Here is a 26,466-nt window from a genome sequence, read left to right as displayed (position 1 = left end):
GAATTTCCATGAAAAATAGACTCACATTATCATTTGAATTACTTAGCTGAGGCTTATGGAAAAGCTAATAAAATGATACTCATGCTGAAACAATAGAAGTATGCAATTCTCCCCTGCACTTTATGCTGGTGAGGCTGCATCTGAAATACTGTGTTCAGTTTTGGGCCCCTCACTACAAGAAGGACATCGAGGTGCTGGAGCGTGTCCAGAGAAGGGCAACAAAGCTGGTGAAAGGTCTGGAGAAAAAGTCTGATGGGGAGTGGCTGGGGGAACTGGGGGTGTTTAGTCTGGAGAAAAGGAGGCTGTGGGGAGACCTTATCGCCCTCTACAACTACCTGAAAGGACATCGTAGCGAGGTGGGTGTTGGTCTCTTCTCCCAGGTCACTAGCGATAGGACAAGAGGAAATGTCTTCAAGTTGCACCAGGAGAGGTATAGATGGGATATTGGGAAAAATTTCTTCACTGAAAGGGTGGTCAGGCACTGGAACAGGCTGTCCAGGGAAGCGGCTGAGTCACCATCCTTGGAGGTATTTAAAAGATGTTTGGATGTGGTGGTTGGGGACGTGGTTTAGTGGTGAACTGGCAGTGTTAGGCTAACGGTTGGACTCTGATGATCTTAAAGGTCTTTTCCAACCTATATGATTCTGTGTAATTCTGCTGTATGGAACAGGAGAATGTATGTATTTTGTGTTACGTGTGTGTTTGGTAGCTGTGTGTTCTGTTGTACTGTGTTATGACTTTAAAGTTGAATAGGGTTAAAGTCTTAAGGATGATATTTGGGTTTTGCTTATTTAAGGAAACTTTAATGACTTTTCATGTTTAATTTGAAAAATACGGAAGTATTATTTGAGGAGTGAAGGATTATATGAACTTGACAAATATAAAAATAAAGAGCTTTTTGCCTGCTGAAAAATTATATTTGTTTGTGTCAAAATGCAAGACCTCTAAGTACCACAGAGACTTAAATCAGACCTAGTCAAGCAGAGCTTTAAACAGTAAGGTTAAGTTCATGAAGCCAAATAAAATATTTTTGTTGTGGTCATTAATTAGAAATGAATATAAATCTTTCTGGGACTGTATGGCAGTCTGTCAGTTGGGGGTCTTAAGAAGGGAGCATTTTATGGGGTCTTTCAGTGTATTGTAGAAAAAGATGATGTTCTTTAAGGTTTTGCCTTGTAGGGCTAAATTTCAAGCTATCTTTTTTCTTATTATTCTTGAAGACAACAATTAGCATTGTTTACCATCACAGGTTGTGAGAAGTGCTAAGTGAGCTCTAGTATTTTTGGACACAGAAGTTTTACTTGAATTTATTGCCTGTTTGTTGTAATGAAGGACTAGTGTGCCCAGCCGTGCTAACTGACATTCTCTACAAGCTGTGTCACAGCTTGCTCTGTTTCCGTAATTCTAGCTACTGAGCTCGAAATACAGAGGTAGTGCAGACAAAAGACCTATTGATTTTTAGCTTGGTTTTCTCCATCTTTCAAGGGAATGTATGCTACTTATTGTCTGCACAGTAAGGGAGGATGAAACCTTGTTTGTTGGAACCATGAAGAGTTAATTTTTAGGGAGTTTTAAAGGCTATAGGCCAATATTTTTAAAAAATATTTTTTATTAATGTAATACTCAGGAGGTTGACGAACTTGAGTACTTAGTAGTGCATCTGTTGTTGCTGATGAAACCTGTTACTTTACTTTTTGATTTTTAGTCACTCTGGGATCTATTTGCCAACTTTGCACAGTATGAAAATTTGATGGTGTTTTTCAGGAGTTGTACCTGATATTAATAAATTCCAGACCTCTCGGGAAAACCTCAGGGTGGGAGGATAAGAACACAGAAGTTGAATAAGGAAGTAAGAGCACTTGCTTGCATGGATTTTTGTGCCGTTTGTGGCATGACAGGTGTGGTTTGTCTTTCACTATTGGAAAGGAAAATGGCTCAGAACATTTGTGCTATAGCCTGTTGAAGGACATGAATTGGAAACAAAATTGTCTGTCTGGTCCCGATTGTAATTACAAAGATTGAAGTTGAAAGCGGACATGAGAGAGTGATACAAAAGTTACCAGGGAAAAAAGCTTTTACAACAAATCCCATTAAACTAATTGTGGTGGTTACTTGAGCTCAGGAGGCCTTGAATTTGGAAGGCTTTTCATCAAGGGAGCTTGCATTTTATATTGTGAATGAGCTTTAAGTACTTTTAGTACTTGTTTTCACTGTATAGAAAGAAAGAAAATTTCTGAAGGTCAAAGTTTTCTTTTTTTTGTTAAAGATAATGCTTGTGAGAACCAACCACTCTTAAAAATGAGTTACAGTGTGAATGAAGCCACCTAAGCTTATGAGGCAAAGTTTTTGTTGTGTTCAAACCCATTTTGGAGAACAGAGGTCACCTTTTATCTTCATAGTGTATTTCTAACCAAGGGATTCTGTCTGCTGTGGATGTCTTGAAATTAAAAAGGCAAGTCCATACTGAATTTTGTCAAACAAAAAACTCCGCTTATGCTTTTGTCATGCTTTTGGAAATCCCATTTTTCTGTTTTTAACTGAACATGAAATTTTAGCCAGTACTGATCAGGAGATATGTCCCTGTTTCCTTATTGCTATTTGTGCCGCCTACTGCTGCTGCTGTCACTAGTTCTGGAACTGCAATACCACAAGAGTAGGCTTATACCGCTGTTAGAAGTGTGCCTGCAGTTTATAGAGATAAGCTGAGCTAATTTTACTCTTGTAAATTGGGTTTTAGCAGCATAGGAGTTGAACAGTTTTTTGGAAAGCTAGTTTGCCCTAAACACAGAGCTCTTACAGCAGTGTTGCTGTCAGTGTCCAAACGGGGTGGTTTAAAGCAAGCTCAGATTTACTGAGCTGAGCTGCAGTCACACCTATTTCAGCTGTCTAATTGTAGTCGGATGTAGATATGCGTGGACAGCTCCTAGTGGGCTTCTAAGGAAGGTCTGTGTGTTGGGAAGTCCGGACTTGCTTGGCTGCTCGTTTGCTTATCAGATGAAAGAATTCAAACCTGACTCAGTTTCTTGCTGCTGTCATAAAAGGGGAAGGCATCTGGTAATTTCTTTTTTGTTTTAGAGCGACAGCTATTTTATTAAGTACTTTATCAGCTAGAATTGAAAGTCACTGTTACCCATTTAAAATAGTCAATGCTGTTCACTGCTTAGGCATTTTCTCTGTCATCCCCAGGAAAGATGTCTAGAGACCGGGCTCTGAGGAAGCAGCAGCAATTGAATAATTTGGTAGCAGCGGTGACAAAGCTTGCTAAGCCTGGAGATGTGATTGTGGATTTTTGCAGTGGAGGGGTAATGTATATTTTTGTTTACATGATGTAATTTCTTTTAGCATTCATCTTTGCAGTTCTAGGTGGTTGCTGCCACAAAGCAAAGCAAAAGTACAAATGCTGAAATTTTAGCTCCTCTCAAAGGTTCTGTTACTAGTTAGGGGATGCTCATCATGTAATGAGTCAACAACAGGGACACTGAAAAGTGACTCAGATATTGTTGTTTGTTCTTGTTTTCGCAGGGCCATGTTGGAATTGTACTTGCTCACATGATGCCATCATGTCAGGTAAATTCTAAATATAAAGAACAGTTGGTATGAGTTTTTAGTCTCTAATAATCATCTCAAAGATGTGCATGTAGGAAGAGTAAATATGAAGACACGATTGTATCAGCAGAGGACTTATATTTGAAACATACAGATTTTTAGCATAATCCCAAATGTGTGTGGTGCTTGCCTGAGAAAACAAAAGTTATAGGAAAATATAAAATATTTGTAAACTGATTGATGTTGGCAAGTGTTAAATGCCTTCTCTTGTTGTTGAGTTTCCTGCTAATCATGTTGGAGATCTCAAGCTCTGCCACAAGTAATTTAGATGTTTCCTTAACTAAGCTGCAAGGTTCTGTCCTTGAAGGTAATGTTGTACTTTGACTTCTGAGTTATTTTTCCTTACTTTCTCCTGTGTATGAAATCTAGGTTGTGCTCATAGAAAATAAGGAGTTGTCTCTGATCCGTGCTAAAGACAGAAGTGATGAACTAGGTTTAAACAACATTTGGTTCATTCAAGCAAATTTGGACTATTTTAATGGGACTTTTAACATTGGGGTAAGTGATTATAACTTTTCCACTTCAAAACTTCAGTGTCTGGTTAATTATTCTTAAAACAACTAAAATATCTGAGAAAACAAAATTCTGTATGTCCTTACAGACAGGTATTTTTGATGCTATGAGAAGCACCCTTGTTATAGTATCCTGTATTAAGCTAGTCTGGTATTTATTATTTGTTGCAAATTGGCACCACTTTTATATTAAGTGAGTGAAGAGAGAAGCGTCTGCTCCAGTCAAATACAAAAATAGGAGTGTTGCCTGACCATGTTGAAGAAAAAAATGGAGTAGGTTATTGGTTTAATCATGTTATTTTAAAATCAATGATGTAATGGATATACTGTAGAGAAAGTTTTGAGGATGGGGAAAGACTACTGTTGCTCAAATTAAGTGTGAGTACAGTAAACTCAGCATTTTAAGATAAAGCAAACAAGACTACATGATGCGAAACTCAGAAAGATCTTGATAGAGAGAATGTTATACTAATTATATACATATGTATTTGTTGTGTAAAATATACTCAAGACCAGTTGTTCTCTGGGTACCCAGGCTGCTGAGCTGGAAGACAGGGATGGGGAGAAAAATGAAGACCTCATAATCCCAGGGGAAATGGTTAGAGACCTGCTACACCACCTAGACACAAACAAGTCTATGGGGCTCGATGGGATCTACCCAAGGGTACCGAGGAAGCTGGGGAAGTGCTCACCAAGCCACTTTCCATCATTTATCAGCAGTCCTAGAAAGCAGGGGATCTTCCAGTTGACTGGACTTCAGCAAACGTGATGCCCATTTACAAGAAGGACCGGAAGGAGGATCCAGGAAACTACAGGCCTGTCAGCCTGACCTCAGGGCCGGGGAATGTTATGGAGCAGGTTGAGTGCCATCACGCAGCATGTATAAGACAACCAGTGATCAAGCCCAGACAGTAGAGGTTTATGAAAAGCAGGTCCTGCTTGGCTAACCTGATCTCCTTCTACGAAAATGTGACCCACTTAGTGCATGAGGGAAATCCTGTGGATTTTGTCTACCCAGACTTTAATAAAGCCTTTGACACAATTTCCCACAGCATTCCCCTAGAGACTCTGGCTGCTCATGGCTTGGATGGGCATACTTTTCATGTATTGTTTGGTGGGTAAAAAACCCGCTGGATGGCCAGACCCAAAGGGTTGTGGTGAATGGAGCTAAATCCAGTTGGTGGCCAGTCACAAATGCTGTTCTCCAGGGCTCAGTGTTGGGGCCAGTTCTCCTCAATATATCTATCAACGATCCTGACAAGGGCATCGAGTGCACCCTCAGTAAGTTTGCAGACAACACCAAGTTGGGCAGGAGTGTTGATCTGCTTGACGGTAAGAAGGCTCTACAGGGGGATCTGGATAGGCTGGATCAATGGGTCGAGGCCAATTGTATGAGGTTCAGCAAGGCTGAGTGTGCCGGGTCCTGCACTTGGGTCACAGCAACCCCATGCAATGCTACGGATTTGGGGAAAAGTGGCTGGAGAGCTGCCTGGTGGGAAACGACCTGGAAGTGCTGGTTAACAGCTCGCTGAACGTGAGCCAGCAGTGTGCCCAGGTAGCCAAGAAGGCCAACAGCATCCTGGCTTGTATCAGGAATAGTGTGGACAGCAAGAGTAGGGATGTGATCATGCCCCTGTACTCGGCACTGGTGAGGCTGCACCTTGAATAGTGTGCTCAGTTTTGGGCCCCTCACTACAAGAAGGACATCAAGTTGCTGGAGCGTGTCCAGAGAAGGGCAACAAAGCTGGTGAAGGGTCTGGAGAGCAAGTCTTAAGAGGAGCAGCTGAGGTAACTGGGGGCATTTAGCCTGGAGAAGAGGCGGCTGAGGGGAGACCTTATTGCTCTCTTCAACTACCTGAAAGGAGGTTGTAGCGAGGTGTGTGTTGGTCTCTTCTCTCAAGTAACTAGTGATAGGACAAGAGGAAATGTCTTCAAGTTGCACCAGGAGAGGTATAGATGGGATATTGGGAAAAATTTCTTCACTGAAAGAGTGGTCAGGCACTGGAACAGGCTGCCCAGGGAAGTGGCTGAGTCGCCACCCCAGGAGGTATTTAAAAGATGTGTAGATGTGGCACTTAGGGACATGGTTTAGTGGTGGACTTGGCAGTGTTAGGTTAACAGTTGTACTTGATGATTCTAGAGGTCTTTTCCAACCTAAATGATTCTATGATTCTATATTTCTAAAGGCAGAACGTTATCTCAGTGTTGTAGGACTCATGCTGAGCTTTCCTATTGCAGTCAACAGGTGATATTCTGGTTCCCAGTTAACTGTAAATGAACAGACCAAAGCAGGAATCTGACTTCTGCAGGAGCAAAGTAGGTGATTTGAATACTGACTCAAAGCATGTGTGTTAGACCCTGAAAGTAAATGAGATCAATGTCCTCTCCAGAATTCTGCATCCCTAGTGAAGACTGAGCCATAAATAGTCTTTTGTAATTCTGTAAAGATTCCTGTCTTACAGTTTTATATTTTGTTAATAGAATATGAACTTTTGCAGCAAGGCCCTAGCTTTTAGTGTGAGTCTGACTGTTCTTTAAATCATTCATCCAAGGACCTGTTTTGGCGGTAGCTTAGGATGTTTAATGCTGAAGGTTTATGGTATGTGAACAGTGCTGTTTAACTCTTTGGTTGGTTTATTTAATAAAGGAAAAGTAGTATAGTGCAGGAGAAAGAGGAGAGAATAAATTATTTTAGCCCAGTCCTTCCAAGTGTAAATTTCCAATTCTCTAGTTTTATTTTCTTTGCTACATTGTCATATAAATCTCAGTGGATGAACTGGAGATCTATTTCAGAAAATCAGGATCTCATGAATAATTTATTGAATTCTGTGTGTGAAATGTGTAATAGTTTTTCAGTGAAATGGGTCTTCAATTTTGTGATCATTGTAGTTCCTGTCTTCATTTTTTGAGGTCTATTTTTAAGGTTAATACTAAGGTAAATATCTCTATGGATTTTGCATTTAAAAATAGTGTTATATCCTGTCATAATTTTTGTGACAAAGAAAATATTGAAGTATCTGTCAGAAAAATTCACTTGGAAATTCTTCATTTCTAGGCCTGTGATTTCAGTTTCTCTGACTTGATTCTGTAGTCTCTTCAACAAACCTGGAGCTTTCCCTTTTTGGGAGACCTGCATCAATTTCAGCTTCAGAATTAATTTGTATTATACTATGATTCACTCTTCAGAATTAGCTCATAAACTCAGGATTGACTTGCCTATGCAGCCACATTTAAGACAGGAGCTGGCTAGCTTACTGACCAGTAGCACCAGTGTTTGGTGTGCTTGAAGGTAAATAATGTGAAGTTCAGCTGCCTTTGTATCATGTAGATGTGGCATGCAGGGACATGGTTTAGTGGGGCTTGGCAGTATTAGGTTTATGGTTGGACTCGATGATCTTAGAAGTCCTCTTCAACCTAAATGATTCTGTGATTGTATGATTATGTCATAAACACTGGTCTGATACAAAAATGACAATATAATACTGTAATACATAGATATGTACAGAGTTTGGCAATGCAGAATTTCGGAACCCATTTTCTGAGGCGTGTAAAGCTATTCACTCATGGCATGACTTTGCCATTTTCAGTAGAATAGTACAGTGTAAACGTGAGGATGGACACGTTGACAAGAAATTCATGGTTATAGTACTTGAAATTTAAAGAGGTATAGAAGAATGAACGTGACAGAAGTCTTCATCTCTCTGCTTTTGGTATTAATTTAAAACACATTTATATGCATTTTAGTTACCTTGACATCAAACCTGCATTACTGGGCTATTTTCTTACCTGTTATTTGTCAGGAGTTCAAAAGCAGTTAAGAAAAATGTGTCGACCACTTCTCTTTTGGTCTGCGTAAAATTTCTGCCCTTATGAATAATCAGGGTAATGAAAATCAAGGTTCTGAAACAACCTGTTTGAACGCGAAACTCCGAGAAACCCAAAGAAGAAAGCAGTTGTTGTAAAAGTTCATCCAGGCTCAGCAAAGCTACTGGTTTCATCCACTACTGTTTTAAGATCTCTTTTCCAAATGTGCAAGCGAAGCAGACGTCTTTGCTTTCTGCTTGGATAGATGGGAGAGTAACTATAATGATATTCCATGATAATTTAATAGCTGTGATATTAAGAATCTGTTTCTGATGTTAAAATAGGGTTTTTTTTAAATATCATACGAGCAGAAAACTTCCATTGTGAAATTATTTTTTTAATGGATTTTTTAAATGTTTTGCTTGAGAAAAGAATATTTGTTACCATCTGTATGCAGTTATAGTTCAGTTGATGATTAATGGTCTGCTCAGCTGAGCTTACATCAAGCAGTCTGCAAACAAAAAAGTCTTTTTTTTAATCTATATCTGAGAGCAATGTTTTTATCTTCCAATTGCTGTAACTTGAAAAACAACTTTGAACCCTGAAATCTGAGCTTTGCAGCTTTAAACCTTTTTTCTAAATTTACAGTGAACAAAAAGCAAAGAAAACAATGCATTTTTACAAATCCGCACTGCTGCATAAAATCGAAAATGTCCCTCAAAAATGTCCTGAGTTTAATGAAAACACAAATCAGTGTGTATGCACCAGGCCTACTCTTTGAGCTACTGAGTACAAGGAAGAAGACAGAGAATGTAATGCCTCCATCACCTGGCCCCTATGTTATCACAGGTATTGATAGGAGAGCGCTGCTTGCCTTTCCTTGCAATATATGAGTACAGCGATAACTTGCCTTTTTGTAGTAAAGCATGAACAATTTGGGTACAGCCTGTGCATTGCCTACACCCACATCAAAGCTCACAGGTAGCTGTTGCAATTGAATGGCATTCTAGGTTTAGTGTCCATTACTAAGAAAAAGAAAAGAATAAGGAAGAAAAAAAGGAGAGCAAGTTGTGTTTGTTGCTTTTTTCCCCTTCATGTTTATTTTCTAAAGTTATTACTCGATACCTTACAATCAAATGATCAAAATTTATGCTTAAATGTTGTCCTTTAAATGTGACCTTCAGGTATATCTGTTACTTCTCTTACTGCTAAGTTGAAATCCAGTTTTGAACTAGTTCTTTGGATGTCTGAGTCCTTTTTGCTTGACAAAAAACTTTTGACTAATCACTACAGTAATTTTTCTTTTAATATTTTTCTGGAGCTCTGTTTTTAATTGATTGGGTGTCACAATGCAGTGTACCTACCTTTTGAGTGCTTCTGGTGAGTGACCCTTGTTCAGTGTTGATGGTTCCCTTGTTAATGGAATAGGTCATAAATTTTCCTCAGGATGGTTATGAAGGGGAAGAATGAAAAACTGAGGAATTAAGGACCCAGGCCTTTGGCATAACAGCTTTCACTGCAAAAATTTCCTCATATGTTCAGGTAACTCGGTCAACAAAAAAAATACTGCAAGAGAATTGTATATAGAATATTGCTTTAAAGAATTTGCTTGTTTCTTTGGGTTTTGTTTTTAACACTGTAGGTGGCTCTGCATGCATGTGGTGTGGCAACAGACATGGTGATCGAACACTGCATCAAGGCACGAGCAGCCTTTGTCATCTCCCCTTGTTGCTATGGCTTCATTCAAAACACAATGAAGTTTAAATATCCACGAAGGTAAACTAAAGCTAACAGGATAAGCCTTAAAATATCAACTTAAATGAAAGAAGAAAATACTAAAATAGTCTAGAATTAATCAGCTGAAGATCATTGAAAGTGTCTAGGCTGAATTGGTTCATGGTTATAATGCAACTGTTTCCTCTGTTTTCCAAACCCACCCTGAAAGGGAGACAGATGGGTAATTCCTGGGTTGTGTTTTTTTTTCTGGGTTTATCTATTCATAGTTCAGAAGACTATATACCATCAACATAGAAGATACAGTATGTGGGGATCTATGTAATAAGCAGACCTTTTACCTTGAAATCACAAGGTTAATAGAAAACTCATGAAAATTACCGTAAGAAGAAGAATTGACGTTTTAATTTTGGAGAAAGATGTAAGAAATCAGCTTAAAGAAATGGGTCTGCTTTATACCACAGTTTACTGCTTGTGAAACTCTTCTGATTTATTCCCAAGCAGACAGCTCTCCTGTATTTCAGTTCATATTTTTAATACTTTTTCAATGGACTGTGTAGATATTTTGTCGTCTTCTAATCTGCCATGCTGGAGATACTTATATATCTTAGGCTTAAGAATTTTAATGCCTTTGATATAAATAAAATGTAAAAGGTAAGCATAAAGTGGCAGAAGATAAGAGGCTAACAGCTTCTGAGGCAGAACAAGATAGAGGAAGAGGGTTGTGGGTTTTCTTCATAAAGCTGAGCTTTGCATTTTGGAGGTCCAAGGTGAATCAGATTTAATTCTGCTAGGAATTACAACATTGTCTCAGGTATATATTTGCTAAAATAAGGAACTGAAACATGCTGTCTTAAAAGGCATCAACAAATCTAAAAAAACCCTTGTGCATCCATGTTAAATATTTTCCATGTTTTTCTGTACTATCAAAGTGCGCTGTCACAAAAGTGCATGGAGGTTAAACGTTTAGAATGTGTTTGAGAAACTTTGCATTTGAAAGTGTTTTCTTAGTCAATTTGATTCTCCCATCTCTTTGTGTGTCCCTTTTTGTTTTCTCTTGTGACACAGTAAAACCAATAAGTATTCTTAAGGAAGAGGCAATAACATTTTAAGCCATCTAAAGTTAGCATGCGTAAAACTTTTCTCTGTTGACTTGATTGAAAATTGTTGGGATACTATTTAACTTCTGATGAGTTATGTTTTTAGATCAAGACGACTGGAAGTGCTCACTATGTTAGAAAACTTTTGATGCTATAGGTGCTGCAAGAATGCAAATGATGGTTTTGTTTGCTAAAATTTTGAACCTAATATCATAAGCCTATGTAGAAAATTATTTGGTTCATAACTTATCAACCCTAGCTTGAGCTACATTTTAGGATTTGCTTTTTCTTTTTTCCTTATTTTGTATGATCATAAAACATGATAGCTTGCCCATATCCCCATGTTGTCTGTGATCTATACTCAATTCTATTGTAGAGGCACCTTTTGTGATATAAACAAAATATATGCATGTCTAGAGGTTGTATACATGCACTATAAAGCATTTATGTGACAGCGTGGAAATGCCAGTAAATCTGTGTTAGTATTTAGAATGACTTAAAGAGAGAATTTAGAGGAGTAATAAGATAGGAGGAAAAAAAGAAGATACCAAATATGCTTTGCCTTTTCTAGTGAACTGGAACTGTAATGGTTTCTGTTTTTTTTTTAATGCCTTTCTGTAGGATACAGATTTTGCTCTTTTGTTTAAAATGTGTTCAAGTATGTAATGATTGCTTTTATTTTCCACCTCTGCTTTTTTAGATATTAATTGAACTGGTTTATTTTTTTTCAGTCATCAGTTCAAAGAAATTTTGTCCTACAAGGTATGTAAGGGGTGGGGGACGAGGGGGGAGAGGGTTGCGCAGTTTCCTATGTTTCAGTGGGTCTTTTATCAAATGAACTATAAGTGGTTATCTTTTAATTGCAAGGACGAGCATGTGTTATGTGCAGTGTTCATTAGTAGTGCAGATGTCATTGTCTTGCTCTTGCTCTCAACCATCAATTTTTTAAGGCTTTTTTTCTTCAGTAAAATTAAATAGTTTCTCCACAAAAGAACTTTTTGTATCATAACGTATAAGTGAGCCATTCCTAACATACTTCAACATGTATTAGTTAACAATTACAGGATACCAATTTGTTTAGGTCTTAAATACAACTGTGGAAATGTCTGATAATTTTTTAGGTAAAATTATTGCTTTTATAGATACTATTTTCTGATAAACATTAGATTTCTCCCTCTAATTTATGCCTAGAAGACTGGACATAGTGAGTAGGAAGAGCTTATCAGCAAGAGTTTTATACAGTATTTTTAAAAAAGGTTATTCAAAATGATTTCAAAAATATTCGAATGTGTTTTGACCCTGGGGAGCCAGGGTCTGTGTGGAGATAGTCTGAGAGAAAAGTGGGAGGATGAATCAAGGAGGCACACAGGTCTGACAGAATGAAGGTAACAGGTAACGGGAGTGAAAAAGGGCAAGAGTCGAGAGGTAGGCAGCGGACAACTGGTACTGATCTGTTAAGCTTTGTCTAGTGCATTTAAAGTAGTTACTGATGAGCAACCAGAAATTTGAAGATTAGATAGCCTTAATGTGGTGTGGAAAGAAAATGTTTCTCTTTGAAGGAAGCAAGGTTATATAGAAACTTTAGTATGTTTGCATGCCAAATCCTAGACAAGGGTCTTAGTGTTTACAATACAGAAAATGAATTTTGGAGATGCAGAATAATTCTTTGTGACAGAAGTATGAGAGAGAGATGGTATTTCTAATATCCAAATGTTTTTTGGGACAGTGAGCATAACAAAGGTGCTAAATGTAGCAGGAAAATGGAGATTATCCTTTTTAATTCTCAAGTAAGAGGGCATTCAGAGGAAATTCGGAAAATGTCCAGCCACCTTATATAGGGAAGTTCAGTTATATGATAATATACAAATCTTATCTTCATGACAGTCTGGTTTATGTACACTTTACTGATTTACATGGAAATAAATGTCTATAGATTGAGATGATAAAAGTGGCACAGTGGATTTGGACCTGCCATTATTTTTTTCCTTGATTTAACATTCTTGTCAACACATAAATATGCTTCTAATACATAATCACAAAGAACTCAGGTTTCAGTTGAGAAAAACGTTTATTTACTAATGCATTATTAAAAGTAGACCTGTTGACAGTACCGAGGGACATGGTGACAATTATGAAGTCAAGGATGCTTAGATTAGGGTAGTGTGTATAGTCTCATTAAGACTCAGTGAAATTTTTTCTTAACCTATTAATCCATGTAGGTTTAAATCATAGGGTTTATCAACACTGTAGAAGTTCCAGCATTTTATTATTTGTGTTGCAGAAGGGCACAGGGGCCAAGGGCAATGCTAAAAAATTCTGCTGCTCTTAATAATGTAAGAGTCTATACAAATGGTCTGGGCTGGTTGGTGCCTCAAATAATCCTAGTTATAAATAACTTTTGTTATACAGCTAGCTATATGCATTTTTATATTTCATATTAATAAATTGTTACAGGTTATTGGCTGGCAGCCAGAGCTGCCATGTGTTAGCCAGACATATGTGTCAGCCCCCTCTGGTTCCCGTTTTAAATTCATTTCTCTTATCTTTCATTTCAGTGAGATCTAAAAAGACATCCAGAAGTCTGGCAATTCCAAAACTTTTTTGATGAGAACATTATGCTGTAATTCATTAGTTTATAGCTGCAAAAAATAAGGTTATAATAGCTGTAGATTTCTCCCATGATACATTTTGAGACTGTTTGTCAAGACACTCTCCCTACAGGAGAATTGGAAGGTAAAACTGAATAACTTTGCACATACAGCTTTGAAAACTTAATAGGAATTGAAGGCATGGGTGTTCTAGTAAGCAAGTTAACTGTTTATGCACACACACAGTTTGAGCAGTTTATAATTATCTTCATTATTTTAGAAATAATTTTCTTATTTCTGCCAACAGGCAATGTCACAATTTAATGACTGAGTCACGGGGAAACGATGTAGTCATAACTTAGGCTTTAGTTTACCTTTTTGGATCATCTCTGTAGGAAGCCAAGGCATTAGAATCAGTCCAGATTTTCAGGTTAAGTGGTGAGGCTTACCTTGGCTCTGGTCTAGTCAGATGAGCTGACAACCTGATGCTGCAAAGAGCCGGGTTGTGTTGGGTGCCTGAAGGCTGGTGAGGGGTTCTGTGCTAATGTAAATTGTCTCCCTCTCCTCTGAATCCCTCTTTTTCCCCCCATCACTGCTTGTTCTCTCCTAACAGCAGCCATATTGCCTGTGGCACTCCTTCTCCTCCATTCTCCAGCAGTCACATGTGGGTTTAATGTTTTCAGCTCTTTTGGACTGCAAAAATAGCCATATTTGAACCAAACTGACTGGACATAACATGTTTAAATCCTGAACATGTTATAACATGTTATCATTTTGCTTGCATATTTCTTATGGAGCTGTGAGCCGAAAACCTTCATGTGAATGAGCTGTACTAAGGAACAAATATCCCTGCCTCAAGATATTGTAAATTTATTCAAATGAGTAATATTTGCATATCAAGTAGCGATAATATTTTGTTTTGTACTATGTGGGCAAACTTTTTTGTAGTCAGGTGTCGATTAAATTGATGAATTGCATGGACTGTGCTGTGGGAAGGAGTTACTATCTTGATGTAATATGAAGATGGGATTTAATTCAGGGTTTTTTGTGAAATGAAGACTTGTGGATGCTTAAGTCCCCTTAATAAAAAGCTGAAGTAAGTATCCTTACTTCAGGATACTGAAGGAAGCTGAAGTATCATTAACTAAAGTTGCTCTCTCCATCTGTTACAGGACCCAAACCTTTAAAACCATCATTTTATGTCAGACCAGAATTTAAGGGAAAAAAAGGTTTTCTTTTTGATGCAAGACATCCTCTTTTTCAGCTTCCTCTGGAAGCTTTGCTTAGCAGAGCACTTTTTGTTGTTGTCTGTTTCTGTTTTCTCCCCATGACATTATAGAAGGCTTTAGAACATTGTACAGTTCTAAAATGGTTCTGATTTACTCTGTCCTGCACTTAATATTGCAGCTGTCCCAAAGAGCACAGCTGTCATCAGACCATTAATTTCATTGCTACATCTTCAAGTCTTTCTCTCTCACCATCTGGTTAACTTGCCTTCCTTAGCTTGGCTGGTCTTGGAGAAACCATTATGCTAGCATAGGTGGTGTTTTCTGAAGGCAAATGAGGATGGAGTTCTGTCTGCTTGTGTAGTGATCTAAGCAGGGAAGTAAGGTGGTGGGGCTAACCCTCCACTGCAACATACCCCTGGGTGACAAGAGAGGAAGAAATCAACAGAAGCTGATGTAGAAGCCTCTGCACAGAAACTTTAAGTGGAACTGGGATAGTTTGAAAGTTAGCTGTGCTCATTTTGATGTAGGAAATTTTCCTATTTGCAGCTAGGTATTTTTTGCCTTCAGGATCTTGTGGGTTGATCCTGAATGGATTTGGCAGAGCAGAGGAAGTTTGACCCGCAAGGCGATTCTTCTGGGATTCAAAATCACTGCTTGGAAGAAATGTGCAGTTGTTCAAATCACCTATTTCAGAATTTTGTCTTGGCTGCTTATTGATGCAGAGATGCTGCTCCATGATGACTGTGCTAAAAGAAGGCTGTGTTGCTCATCAGTAATTGAAGGCAAAATTAGTCTGCAGTATGTCTTTGAAGAGCACTGTCTTGTATACATTGCATCCAATTTAGCTGCTGTAGAGGATTAGAGAAAATTTAGCAAAAAACAAATACACGCGAGTAGAAATGTGGTTGTGGTTCCAAACACTTCATTTACACACTATTTACAAGCTGAAGCAGTATCAAAATTAGGATTTGCACACAGATAATTTTTCTAGAAATACACTCTTCAACATGATAGTGGTTTTGATACTTCTAAAATTGCAATTAGATTTTTCTTTATTTAGAAGAGGGAAATGCTACTGGACCAAATTACTTTCTTAACTTTTTTTTTCCCCCCTAGGAGCACATGATCCTTTGCAGATTTGCAGATCAGACAGCTGTTCAGCTTCCACCTGAACGCAGGCTAATTGGTATGAATTTCTGCAGCTGTTGTGTAAACTATCTCAGTAATGTATTTACCTTGATACATAAAGGAAGTGGTAGTACATTTATGAACAGGGCATTAAGTTGCTGTCTTCACCTAACCCTTGAAATATTTGAGTTTCTTCACATTTCACCTCTTGCTGTTCTGAATTATGGTATAGAAGTTCTTTAATTCTTTCAGAATTATCAATATGAGATAGAGGGTTTGCATTTTACTGATTTTTGTTGCTTCACTTTTTTTTCCTCCCACCATTCTTGGAAAAGAATGAGGTCTTTGTCAAGTTCACCAAAGTCCTGCTGTTGCCAGTTTATCTTACGTTAAAAGCACAGGCTATTCATAGCAGTGATTTTCAATGTGCACCCTTTGTCCTGCTTGTAATCGCTGGTGATAACTCTTTTAGAAGGGCAAATGTCTAATGCCAGCTGCAAACAGTAAGGCTAAATTGCAAAGGTTGAGCTAGCTTTGGTACAGGCAGGCTTAAGAAGAGACAAACCTGTTTGGCCCACCCCATTATTACGATCATCATAATAATTTTAGAAAAAAACCCAGAAGGTTTTCTGGGATTTTAATAGTGAATAATATTTATAATTTGAAGACTTTGCCAAAAAAGCAGTTTGGCTTACCCCTTACCTGGGGTACCAGCCTTCCCATTGTGGGGAAACTTATGTTATAGCAACAGTGGTGCATGACTCAATTTTTACCATTCAGTAGTCAGTTCTGTTTCAGGTTTGTACTTTATTGCCATTCTGAGTAAGAACAGCTGCTTTCTGTTGGGTCATTTCTGTGCAATTAAAGGTGAAAGTAAGTTGATCCCTGAGATTTGACTTTCTTGGTCAGGTGTCATTGATTTCTGAGGAAAAGAAATGCAAGAATCATTAAGATAGTGGGGAATTTCATTACTCAGGACAGCAAAATACAGACCACTTCAAATATTTGGAATAAGCAAAGCCATTTCTTAATTTTGTGCAATATTCTAGTGTTCTTTGACTTAGAAGAGGGTATAACGTGCTCCTGTCTGGTATTAATGTTCTGGTGGAAGCTATAAACTAGCTTCCAGGTCAGAAAAGACAGAAGGAGCTGGGAACTCTCAGGATATAACCGTGCATTCTTGGCTTGCAAGAAACACTTAGAAAGTATATTAAAGCAATGGTAGAAAATAATCAAAATGTTTTTAAAGAGCTTCATTTGAGGAATTCAAAGTATTTCCTATACTCACTGCAAAAAAAGAAATTAATATGGATTCTGAGAAAATATCTATTTTATGATAAATTTTTGTTTCCATAAAATTAACTTTTATATGCTTTGCCCTGACAAGAACCAAACATAAATCTTGTTCCTCTCCCTTCCCCCTACATGATTGCTTTTTCTGTTTTAAAGAATGTTCTTTTTTTAAAAAAAAAGTTTCATGTAATACTAATCTGCTTCAGTGAAGATCATTCCCATTTCAGTGTTCTGTTTCAGCTTTGAAACTGGTTTTATGAGAATCTTGTTGGGGTACTTTTAAGTTTTGCTTGCAAATAATTGAAGATTGACTCAGATCAGTGTTACTGCCATGGTGAGATTTTTTTTTTTTCCTTTAATTTTGTGCAGTGCATGATCAGGTATTGAGAAAATGGTGTAGATTTCATTTAAAGAAAGTATTCCTGAATAGGTGGAGACTTTCTCGTTTCTATTGTAAATGGTAGCAAAATTACTCGTTCTGCTACTTTTTGAATATTTAAGGATTATATTGTGTATTGTGCTTTAGCAATTTCCACTGAATTTATGCAGCTGCAGTGAAGTGACAAATCATTTTGTTTTATTAAGCCCCTACTGCTCTAAAGTGCAGCATTCTGTCCGTGACTGTCATGGCTGAAACAACGCATTTGTGAAAGGAGTTATCACCAATTTCTGTAGTATCTGTGAACTTAAAAATACACAGTTGAACTCATTTCCACTACACATCAATTACCTCTTAAATGAGCAAAGCTCTGTTTCCCATTTTCACTGGACATGTGTGTCTTATCCACTATGTGCAGCAGTGGGACCTGAGTGCAAACATGCTGAATGGTTTTGTGAACATCGCTACAGTGCACCTGTTTTATTCAGTCTGATCACAGAACTGCTCCCATGTATTTCACACAGTCTTTCCGAGAGCACACAGGGAGCCAGAGCCCAATTGCGACAATCCCAGCTCCCCCTTAGAGTGTACACTTTGAATAATAATTATATTGCTGCTGGTGGCAGGAGTGCGTACATGCTGTTTTGTTCAACCAACCATGGAAGGTGATTTTCTAGGAAACCACAAATGTAGGAGAATAGTGTCACAAGAAGTAATTTACAGCGATCTGTCTTGGTTGGCTATATAAACTGGTCATTTCTCCCTATAACATATAAATCTGTACAAGACTGAGTTGGAAAGATCTTTTTGAGGCCTAACCTTGTTATTGTATCTCTAAATTGTCTCCTACCCAATTACTACCCCTCTCAAATTCCAGGCCACCAACAAAACGGAGTCCAAATATCATCGTGTTGGTGAAGTCAAAGTAGTGAATTACTTTTTTAACTAAAGAATTCAGCTGAGAAGGAGAAAATACGTTTAGCCATTGGCTCACTGTGGAAAGACAGAACAGATTGGACTAAGTACTGTATTAAAGTGTGATGTGCAGCAGCTCTTCTGAAATACAAAGATACTGAGGGGCATGTTAGTGCTACCTACCCAAAACTTTCACAGGCATCTAACAGATGCTTACCAGGGCTTGTAATATACAGGCACTCAAGTCCTGTATATATTCAGGGGAGAGAGAGGTAGGCAGATCCAGAGGGTAGTCTGGCACGCCAGACTTCTGTCCTGATGGTAAACAGAATGTGTGCTCCTGTCTCTTGCCTTCATAGAATCATAGAATCATTTAGGTTGGAAAAGACCTCTAGAATCATCAAGTACAACTGTTAACCTAACACTGCCAAGTCCACCACTAAACCATGTCCCTAAGTGCCACATCTACACATCTTTTAAATACCTCCTGGGGTGGCGACTCAACCACTTCCCTGGGCAGCCTGTTCCAGTGCCTGACCACCCTTTCAGTAAAGAAATTTTTCCCAATATCCCATCTATACCTCTCCTGGTGCAACTTGAAGACATTTCCTCTTGTCCTATCGCTAGTGACCTGGGAGAAGAGACCAACACCCACCTCACTACAACCTCCTTTCAGGTAGTTGTAGAGAGGGATAAGGTCTCCCCTCAGCTGCCTCTTCTCCAGGCTAAACGCCCCTAGTTACCTCAGCTGCTCCTCTTAAGACTTGCTCTCCAGACCCTTCACCAGCTTTGTTGCCCTTCTCTGGACATGCTCCAGCAACTTGATGTCCTTCTTGTAGTGAGGAGCCCAAAACTGAGCACACTATTCAAGGTGCAGCCTCACCAGTGCCGAGTACAGGGGCATGATCACATCCCTACTCTTGCTGTCCACACTAATCCTGATACAAGCCAGGATGCTGTTGGCCTTCTTGGCTACCTGGGCACACTGCTGGCTCACGTTCAGCGAGCTGTTAACCAGCACTTCCAGGTCATTTCCCACCAGGCAGCTCTCCAGCCACTTTTCCCCAAATCCGTAGCGTTGCATGGGGTTGCTGTGACCCAAGTGCAGGACCCGGCACACTCAGCCTTGTTGAACCTCATACAATTGGCCTCGACCCATTGATCCAGCCTATCCAGATCCCCCTGTAGAGCCTTCTTACCGTCAAGCAGATCAACACTCCTGCCCAACTTGGTGTCATCTCAGACCCCAGATATATTTAACTGTACAATGCTGTACAGTGCTCCATAGAAAAGATGTGGGCATTTGAGTCTGAAGTAGTGTTGTGCCTTTTTTATAACTTGAGACTGTATGATCATTAGTGATAAAACATTTTATGAAAGTGCTAAATCTTTCTTGCAAGAGATTTTCAAACTGCTGAAAATACAATGTGACAAATCAATTCTGTATTTCAGAACATAATAATCAATTATAATGAGTAAAAATGCAAAGACAAATGGCCCCATCATCTTCATATGGCTGGATCGTAATACCAACTTTGAAGCAGAAAAAAAACTTTGAATTTATCTTTTCCATTTTTTCTGCAGGTACATCTGAGATAAGATTAATTTTCATTAGTAGTTTATTATTTTTTCATCAGCAGTTACATTCATATGTCTCAAATCAATTACACTGAATCACTGTTTGGTATTTTAATCTTTTATTGGTATTCAGTAACCAGAAATTTTCAGATTTTAGATGAAAGTACAGGAGGAAAGCAGTTACACTTATAAAGGGAGTAGAAGTTTGGCAATTCAGAGAGCTAAGGGGTGAACTAGGCATTTTGCTTTTATTCCTGGGGCTTTTACATTAATGCATGGATTTTTCTGTAAGTTTTATAAGTTTGTTTCTCCATATATTAAGAGTTAATAATCCTTCGCAAGCTCTTTGCTAAATGAGGGTTACAAGTCACAGATGTGATTTAGAACTGTTAATGACCGTCTATTTGAATTAAAACAGAGTAAGATTTTTAAGTTTTTAAAGTAGATTTAGAACTTAGTTTTTAGATACCTTAATAATGTCTTGTCCTACAGGAATATTGAAGTACACATTTCTGATAATGTTTCTACATTTTTAGAGCTTCCATACTGTCTTTTGCTCTCGTTTTAGGAAAGCAGTGTATGGGGCTTGTGGATCTGGATCGGGCTTGGGCTGCAGAAGCACATAACTACTCTGTCCAAGTTATATCTATGGAGCCAGAGAGTTGTTCTCCAAAGAACAATATGTTTGTGGGCGTCCCTATTTAGAGTGTGAAACTTGCATTTGATTTGAGGTTGGACATAAACCTTCAGCGCGTAATGCATCCAGCAGATACAGGCGTAGCTGGGAACCAGACATCACGCATCTTGAACCCATTGTGCTGGGAAAAGGAAGCAGCAGAAAAAGTCTAAGTGAACTGCATGGAGAGCATCACAAATCGTACTTCTTATGTGCAATTACGCAACTTTTGGTTCTCTTACTGAGAAGTTTCTGGATCTAACGACTGTGCATGGAATCATCCATCTGCAAAGGTTTAGAAAAATATTGGTCTCATTGAAGGGAAGGTGACTTCCTTTTCAGTAAAGCTGTCTTGGCCACTTCAAAATTGCATTCATGTTCAAAACTGCATTTGTGCTCATAAGCAGAGCAGTTATCAGCCAATAGAGCAGATCATGAGAGGACCAGAAAAGGTCAAATTTATGGTGTTAGTGAAGGTTGTGCAACAGCTGGTGGCTTGATTTGGCGAAAGAATTCCGTACTACTGTAGGAAGATTATTTTTAATAAAGGTTCATCAGAATACTTCAGGCATCATTCTGCTTATAGAAAAATGTATTCTAACTTATCAATCTTTTTGCAAAGACTTAAAAATTTTCTTTAAATATTACACAAGAATTCTGTAACCAGGCATTTGAAAGTGTTTTTAGTTAAAAAAAGTAAACCCCTATTTATCCATTGACTGGATAAAAGGAGCTAGCGATGATGTTAGCGAATGGATACTTCACTGCCTCCTCTGCTAATTGAAGTGTATTGCTACCCATTCTTAAGAAACTTGCTGTCAGAAGGAAGTTTTAAGGACAGCTGGTGTGCCTATATACAGAATCTTCATTGATTTTTATATTCAGTTTAAAATTTGAACAAAGTTGCAGTTGTGGAACCATTTGGAAAGATCAACCACAGACACATTACTGTAAAATGAAAATAAATGTTCTTCTGTGCTCTGATTAGTGGGCAGTTTTCTGCGCTACTTGAAAATCATCTGTTGTCACTAACACAATGGAAAATAACTTCTAACGAGACTTTTTTCCTGCATGTTTATGGGTTTGATATGTTTATGAATTCTGCCATGGATTAATTTAAATATATCTGAAGTTTGGTCAGTGTGAACATACCTTCAGTGAATGTGGAAAACAGAATTACAAACAATGTAAGTATTGGAGGAAAAAAAAAAAGGATCCTGAAAAATTTTATCCTTCATGAAACTTACATCTCTAAAAGAGCTAAATACTTAGTTTGGGGTTTTTTTTGTTTGGGTTTTGTTCTGTTTTGTTTTTTCATGTGAAGACTGAAGGAAGTGGCACACTTTATTGGAAGCACAATGGTAAGCAACTAGGTATGATTTCTTTAGTAGATTCTTTAGCCTGAGTTCTTTAGTAGGTAATGATGTATTACTTTCTCTGCAACTTTTTATAGTTACGGGAGTAGCTGGAGGTTGGAAGAATATATAGTAAATATAAAATATATGGCAATACCAATAGCTTCCAGGGTTTTCCCTCATACTTACCCAAAGAAAACTCAGTTTTTAAGATAGCAGTGTTAAGCCTGAACATTATCCATGTTAAATTACTTATTTAGAACTCCAGATATTATGTCTGGAGTGAGAAAAATGTCTCTTCATTACCTTTTTGTGCTGAAGGAAGAACTCATCAAGGTGAGACACCTGATGTAAGCTTTGATGCTCTTTATGGTAAGGATTTTCACAACGCTCTGCTCCAGGCAATGGGTACCGATATGAGTTTTTTAATTGTGGTGATGTTGAATATTTGGCATGGTCTGATATTATGCAATAATAAATACCTTTCAGTACAGCAAAAATCTGTGCTGTTACATGCTTCAAAATCTCTACGTCATCTGTCTCAATAGTTGTCTGTCATAGTTTTTGGATCTACCAGAAAATGGAGAAGGAATGAATTTGGGATGTGCCACAGGGAGCATGTCTGCCACTGAATAAAAGATAATGACTTTTTTAGCAGGCAAAACCAGTATTTCTTGGAAACAGAGGTGGAGAAGGAGCATTATTTGGAGAAATGGCTGAGAGGTTATTATATACTTAGCACAGTCAAGAGAAGCAGCTGAAGTCACACAAGAATCTGAATTACCAATCTCTGTTTCATTCGGGGTTTTTTAAAGTACATGTTTTCATGTTAATGGTGCAGTTTCACACAGGTGTTGCTTATTTGTGACTTAAGTTATTTTATATCTGCTGCTCCACACAGAACTAGGCTTCACAGAAAGAAAAGCTTTAGAGAAGCAAGAGAGAAAACCTGTAAAACCAGTGTTGTGTTCATACACATCATGACATACCATTTTTCTTGGATAGGCCAACCTATAGAAAGTGAGTTTGTGACGGATGCCCCCCGAGATCAGGGATATTTTTATGGCATCTTGTAGTATCCATCACTTTGCTTACAGGATAGTGAGACTGCATCCCATTTTTAATACTGCTTTGTGAGCTTGTCACTGTTGGCGTCAGTGGGCTCTTGTTCCTTCTCAGGAGAACAGACTCTACCTCATGTCTAAGAATGGAGTTCACTTACTATGAATAGTAAAGCCTGAACTATACTTGAAGGTAAATTGATGTTGTGTTTATTGAAAACTGAAGAGAAGCAGATGAAAAAAGCATAAAAAGGAAGATATTTTCAACAGCTGATAGAGCTAATTTATCACACTTTGTGCCATATACTTCCCCCTAGAAATGTGAGCTCAATTATATTAATTTTTAGGTGTGTTAATTTGTTACATGTTTCATATACATAAATGGAATAGAATTAATAGAGCCTAGAATTCCCTAAACAAGGTCATTGGACATTGTGGGTGTGGTAAGTGAGCAACTGTTGTTCTTCTAGCAGTTTGTTAAGCAAGAAGCTATCTTCATGTCCAAGATACAGACCTGAATACTATTTGTTTCTTATGTGTCTGGCCGCACTGGGACTAACTGTGTGTTAAAGTTAGTCATTTGTGTGTACATATATCTTTATTTTTGTTCTTTCATTTTTGTCTCTATCATGTTAATTGTCTGCTTCCTCAATCCTATTTCAACAGGTGTTAGTATTGCCATGTTTAGGCATGGGTAGTAAAAAATAAGGGGCATTCCTAGTAGACACGTTGTGCCCCCTAATTTTTTTGTGGCTTGCTATTAACAAAAAAAAAATTGAGATGTTAGTATGACTCTGCTAAACCAATGTATTGATTTTTTAAAAAATTAAAATTACATGTCAAAATTACCCGTTGATCGTTCTTAGAGACACATATGAAATGATTCATTCACAGGACTGCCATAAATTTTAGAATGATGTTTTTGGTTTCTGATTGTTGCATGACTTGTTGCTACCTGGTGGACATCGTTTGAAAAGGCAGTGATAATAAGCGGAAATGTCTTTTTCAATAGCTGTCTTCCTAGGTCACATGCTATGCCAGCTATTCTCATTGGAAAGAGCAATTGAAAAACACTATATGGTTAAGTATGTACACATACAAGCTTATGAGCTTTAAGTAATCTGCAGTGAAATGGTACACAGCTGACTTTATAATAGGTTTATATGGATATTTGGCTAGACACCATCAGCTGCAGCTATTTTCTGTCAACATTTTGAGTTAGGATTAGTAATTTACCCTTTCAATGAAAAAATATATATATTTTTAGCGAGTTTTGAGCTAGAAAAGCATTGCTTGATAAAAAGGTAACTGAACAGCTGAAGTGTTTCAGCCTTAGTGCTTAGTTGCTTAGCTGTCAGCAGAAAGGAAGGCACATTTTTTTCCTTTAAGCTTATTCAAGTACTGCTTTCAGTGTTTTTGCCTGGGAGCATTGGCCTGTCATATCAAACTCCTGATATACAGTCTGTGTTTTAAGTTCCTGTAATTTTATTACTAATTTAAAAAAAAAAAAGGAAAACCTAGATATCATATATGCACCTGCCTACATGTCTGGGGTCAAAAATGTTACTCACTTGTCTCTCTAATAAAATGAAGAAAACCTCAGAACTTTCCACACTCAGACTTGCACTTAAACTACCTGGCTATCACGTTTTCAGTTCAGTACCTTGTCCTTAGCAAGTTTCAGCTTATTACAACTATCATTAAAAGAAATTCAGTTTCCTAAATTAATAAGATTATATGCAAACAGCAAAACTGAAACCAAACTAATTTTCTCTTTGCTTGTAGTTTTTATTTACTCAACAAATTAAATGAGTAATGAAGTGTCCTGCTCTGCACTCTTCTCCTCAAAGTGAATTTAAGAAAATACTTGTCTTTTCAAAATTCCCCTGATAAGCCTCATATGTAAGGAAGAGTGTTTGGGATAGTTTTCTAATAAATTAAGTCATTTTTGAGTGAAAACAGAACAGTTTCTAAACTTTGTATGTGCCAAGTGGTATGCTTCCTAATTTGTAAGTCAAAATTATTTACTTAGATGTTTGATTTTTTCGCATACTTTTTTTCCCCCTCCCCCCAAGGTGCGAGTGGAAATGTTCATTTTACAGAAAGTGAGTAATATTTGAGTATTCTTGTTAATTAAGTAACCATTGGTTCTAGAAACGTAATTATTGACCATTTATATTCTTTTCCCCTTCAGACTATATTTTACTTGATTATTGCTGAACTTTCCTAAGTTTGCACAGCATCACCTGTGATGGAGCCCTTGAAACATGTTTTCTAAATGATAGTTTTACTAATATTGAATATGGCTACTAATTTTAATCCTAAACTTTTTTTTTTAAAGAAAGGGTTTTCCAGTATTGAGAAATATGAACCCCTTGTGTGAATTGAAATGTACCTGTATTACTTCAGCAGTTTTACTGTCACATTCCTTGTGATAAATTCATCATTCTTCCTTGAGTGAAAGATTTCCCTTGAGCTTTAAGTATTAGAAGAGCACTTACTTAGGATACACGAGAGTTGAAATCACGGCTGCACTGAAGAGGATGGCAAGCTCTCCGTGCACTGAGGACAATAGGTTTTTATCCGCTGACTTCCAAATACATGAAACAATCACTTTTTAATTATTTTTGCGTACTGAGCTCCTTCTATGTTTAGACATCATTGTTGTGGGTATTTGAAAAGTTTTAAGTGGGCTTCTATTTTAAAAACATCCAAGTTAGCTTCAAATGTAAATAGTAATCTCTTTTGGGGGTGTTAAAGTGATCTTTTGAGAGGCTGAGTGAGGCTTGGCTGATAGGATTTGTAATACCATATTGGAGTTGTGACCTCCTGATGAAAAGCTCTTGAACTGTTGTATATATATCTCAGACTTGAACAATGGCAGAAATCTGCAGTTCTCTAGGTTGCTACGGTAGACATGCGTGCAGCAGAATGGAATATGGGTATGGAATGCAGGGATAGAACAAAAAAAAAAAATACCTGGGGCGAGCTCTTTGTGCTTTGCCAGAGAGATACGGCCGGTGGTTGCTGAGTGAAGCAGATATGCAAGTGAGACGGGTCACGGCATAGGTAAGTACCAAAGCGTAACAATGCAGCGATAGCCCAGAGAGGTGTACCACCTGTGCCCAATCCAACAGGAAACACGCTCACAATGGAGACGTGATTCTTTCAGCACTTAAGGAAGCATTTCATCAGCAGGTTGTAAAATTCTGCACCTGTGTATGGGACAACCATATCTAAGATGTATTAGACCCCGTTTTATTGGATTCATCATGAAAATCTTGTAAAACTTTTGCACTACCCATGGATCAAAAAGCATAGATAAATCACTTGCAGAGAAGAACCTTTACTGTTTCTAACTTAACAATTCTGAAGGTTGAAAGATGCTGCTGGTGTGGTGACATCATGCTGATGTGATATTTGTTTTCCTTTTTAGATCTGCTGTACCTACACACTTCTCTGCCACCTGTGATTTGGTTAGTTCACAGCGAGTACATTGGAGCGTAGA

The 26,466-nt window shown here is 37.9% G+C and overlaps 1 protein-coding gene across 5 annotated transcripts in view; it reads left to right on the top strand.

Annotated features, from left to right (window-relative positions):
• GSTCD (glutathione S-transferase C-terminal domain containing) overlaps nt 1-21,526 on the top strand; it is a 74,926-nt gene extending 53,400 nt beyond the window's left edge. For 3 of the 5 annotated variants that reach the window (XM_075090723.1, XM_075090720.1, XM_075090719.1), the window contains exons 6-12: nt 3,187-3,302; nt 3,523-3,567; nt 3,976-4,104; nt 9,565-9,698; nt 11,488-11,518; nt 15,690-15,759; nt 20,435-21,526. In XM_075090723.1, the coding sequence (XP_074946824.1) occupies nt 3,187-3,302; nt 3,523-3,567; nt 3,976-4,104; nt 9,565-9,698; nt 11,488-11,518; nt 15,690-15,759; nt 20,435-20,571 (662 nt within the window). In that variant the 3' untranslated portion in view covers nt 20,572-21,526. Of the gene's footprint in view, nt 1-3,186; nt 3,303-3,522; nt 3,568-3,975; nt 4,105-4,653; nt 4,980-9,564; nt 9,699-11,487; nt 11,519-15,689; nt 15,760-20,434 lie in introns of those variants that run through there. The other 2 variants (XM_075090722.1, XM_075090721.1) reach the window with 2 other exon arrangements.
• The last annotated feature ends 4,940 nt before the right edge of the window (nt 21,527-26,466 follow it).

The sequence above is a fragment of the Phalacrocorax aristotelis genome, chromosome 4 (genome assembly GCF_949628215.1).
Source record: "Phalacrocorax aristotelis chromosome 4, bGulAri2.1, whole genome shotgun sequence".
Taxonomy (NCBI): domain Eukaryota; kingdom Metazoa; phylum Chordata; class Aves; order Suliformes; family Phalacrocoracidae; genus Phalacrocorax; species Phalacrocorax aristotelis.
Note: the sequence above shows the minus strand (reverse complement) of the source record. Positions and strands in the feature narration are given on the sequence as shown.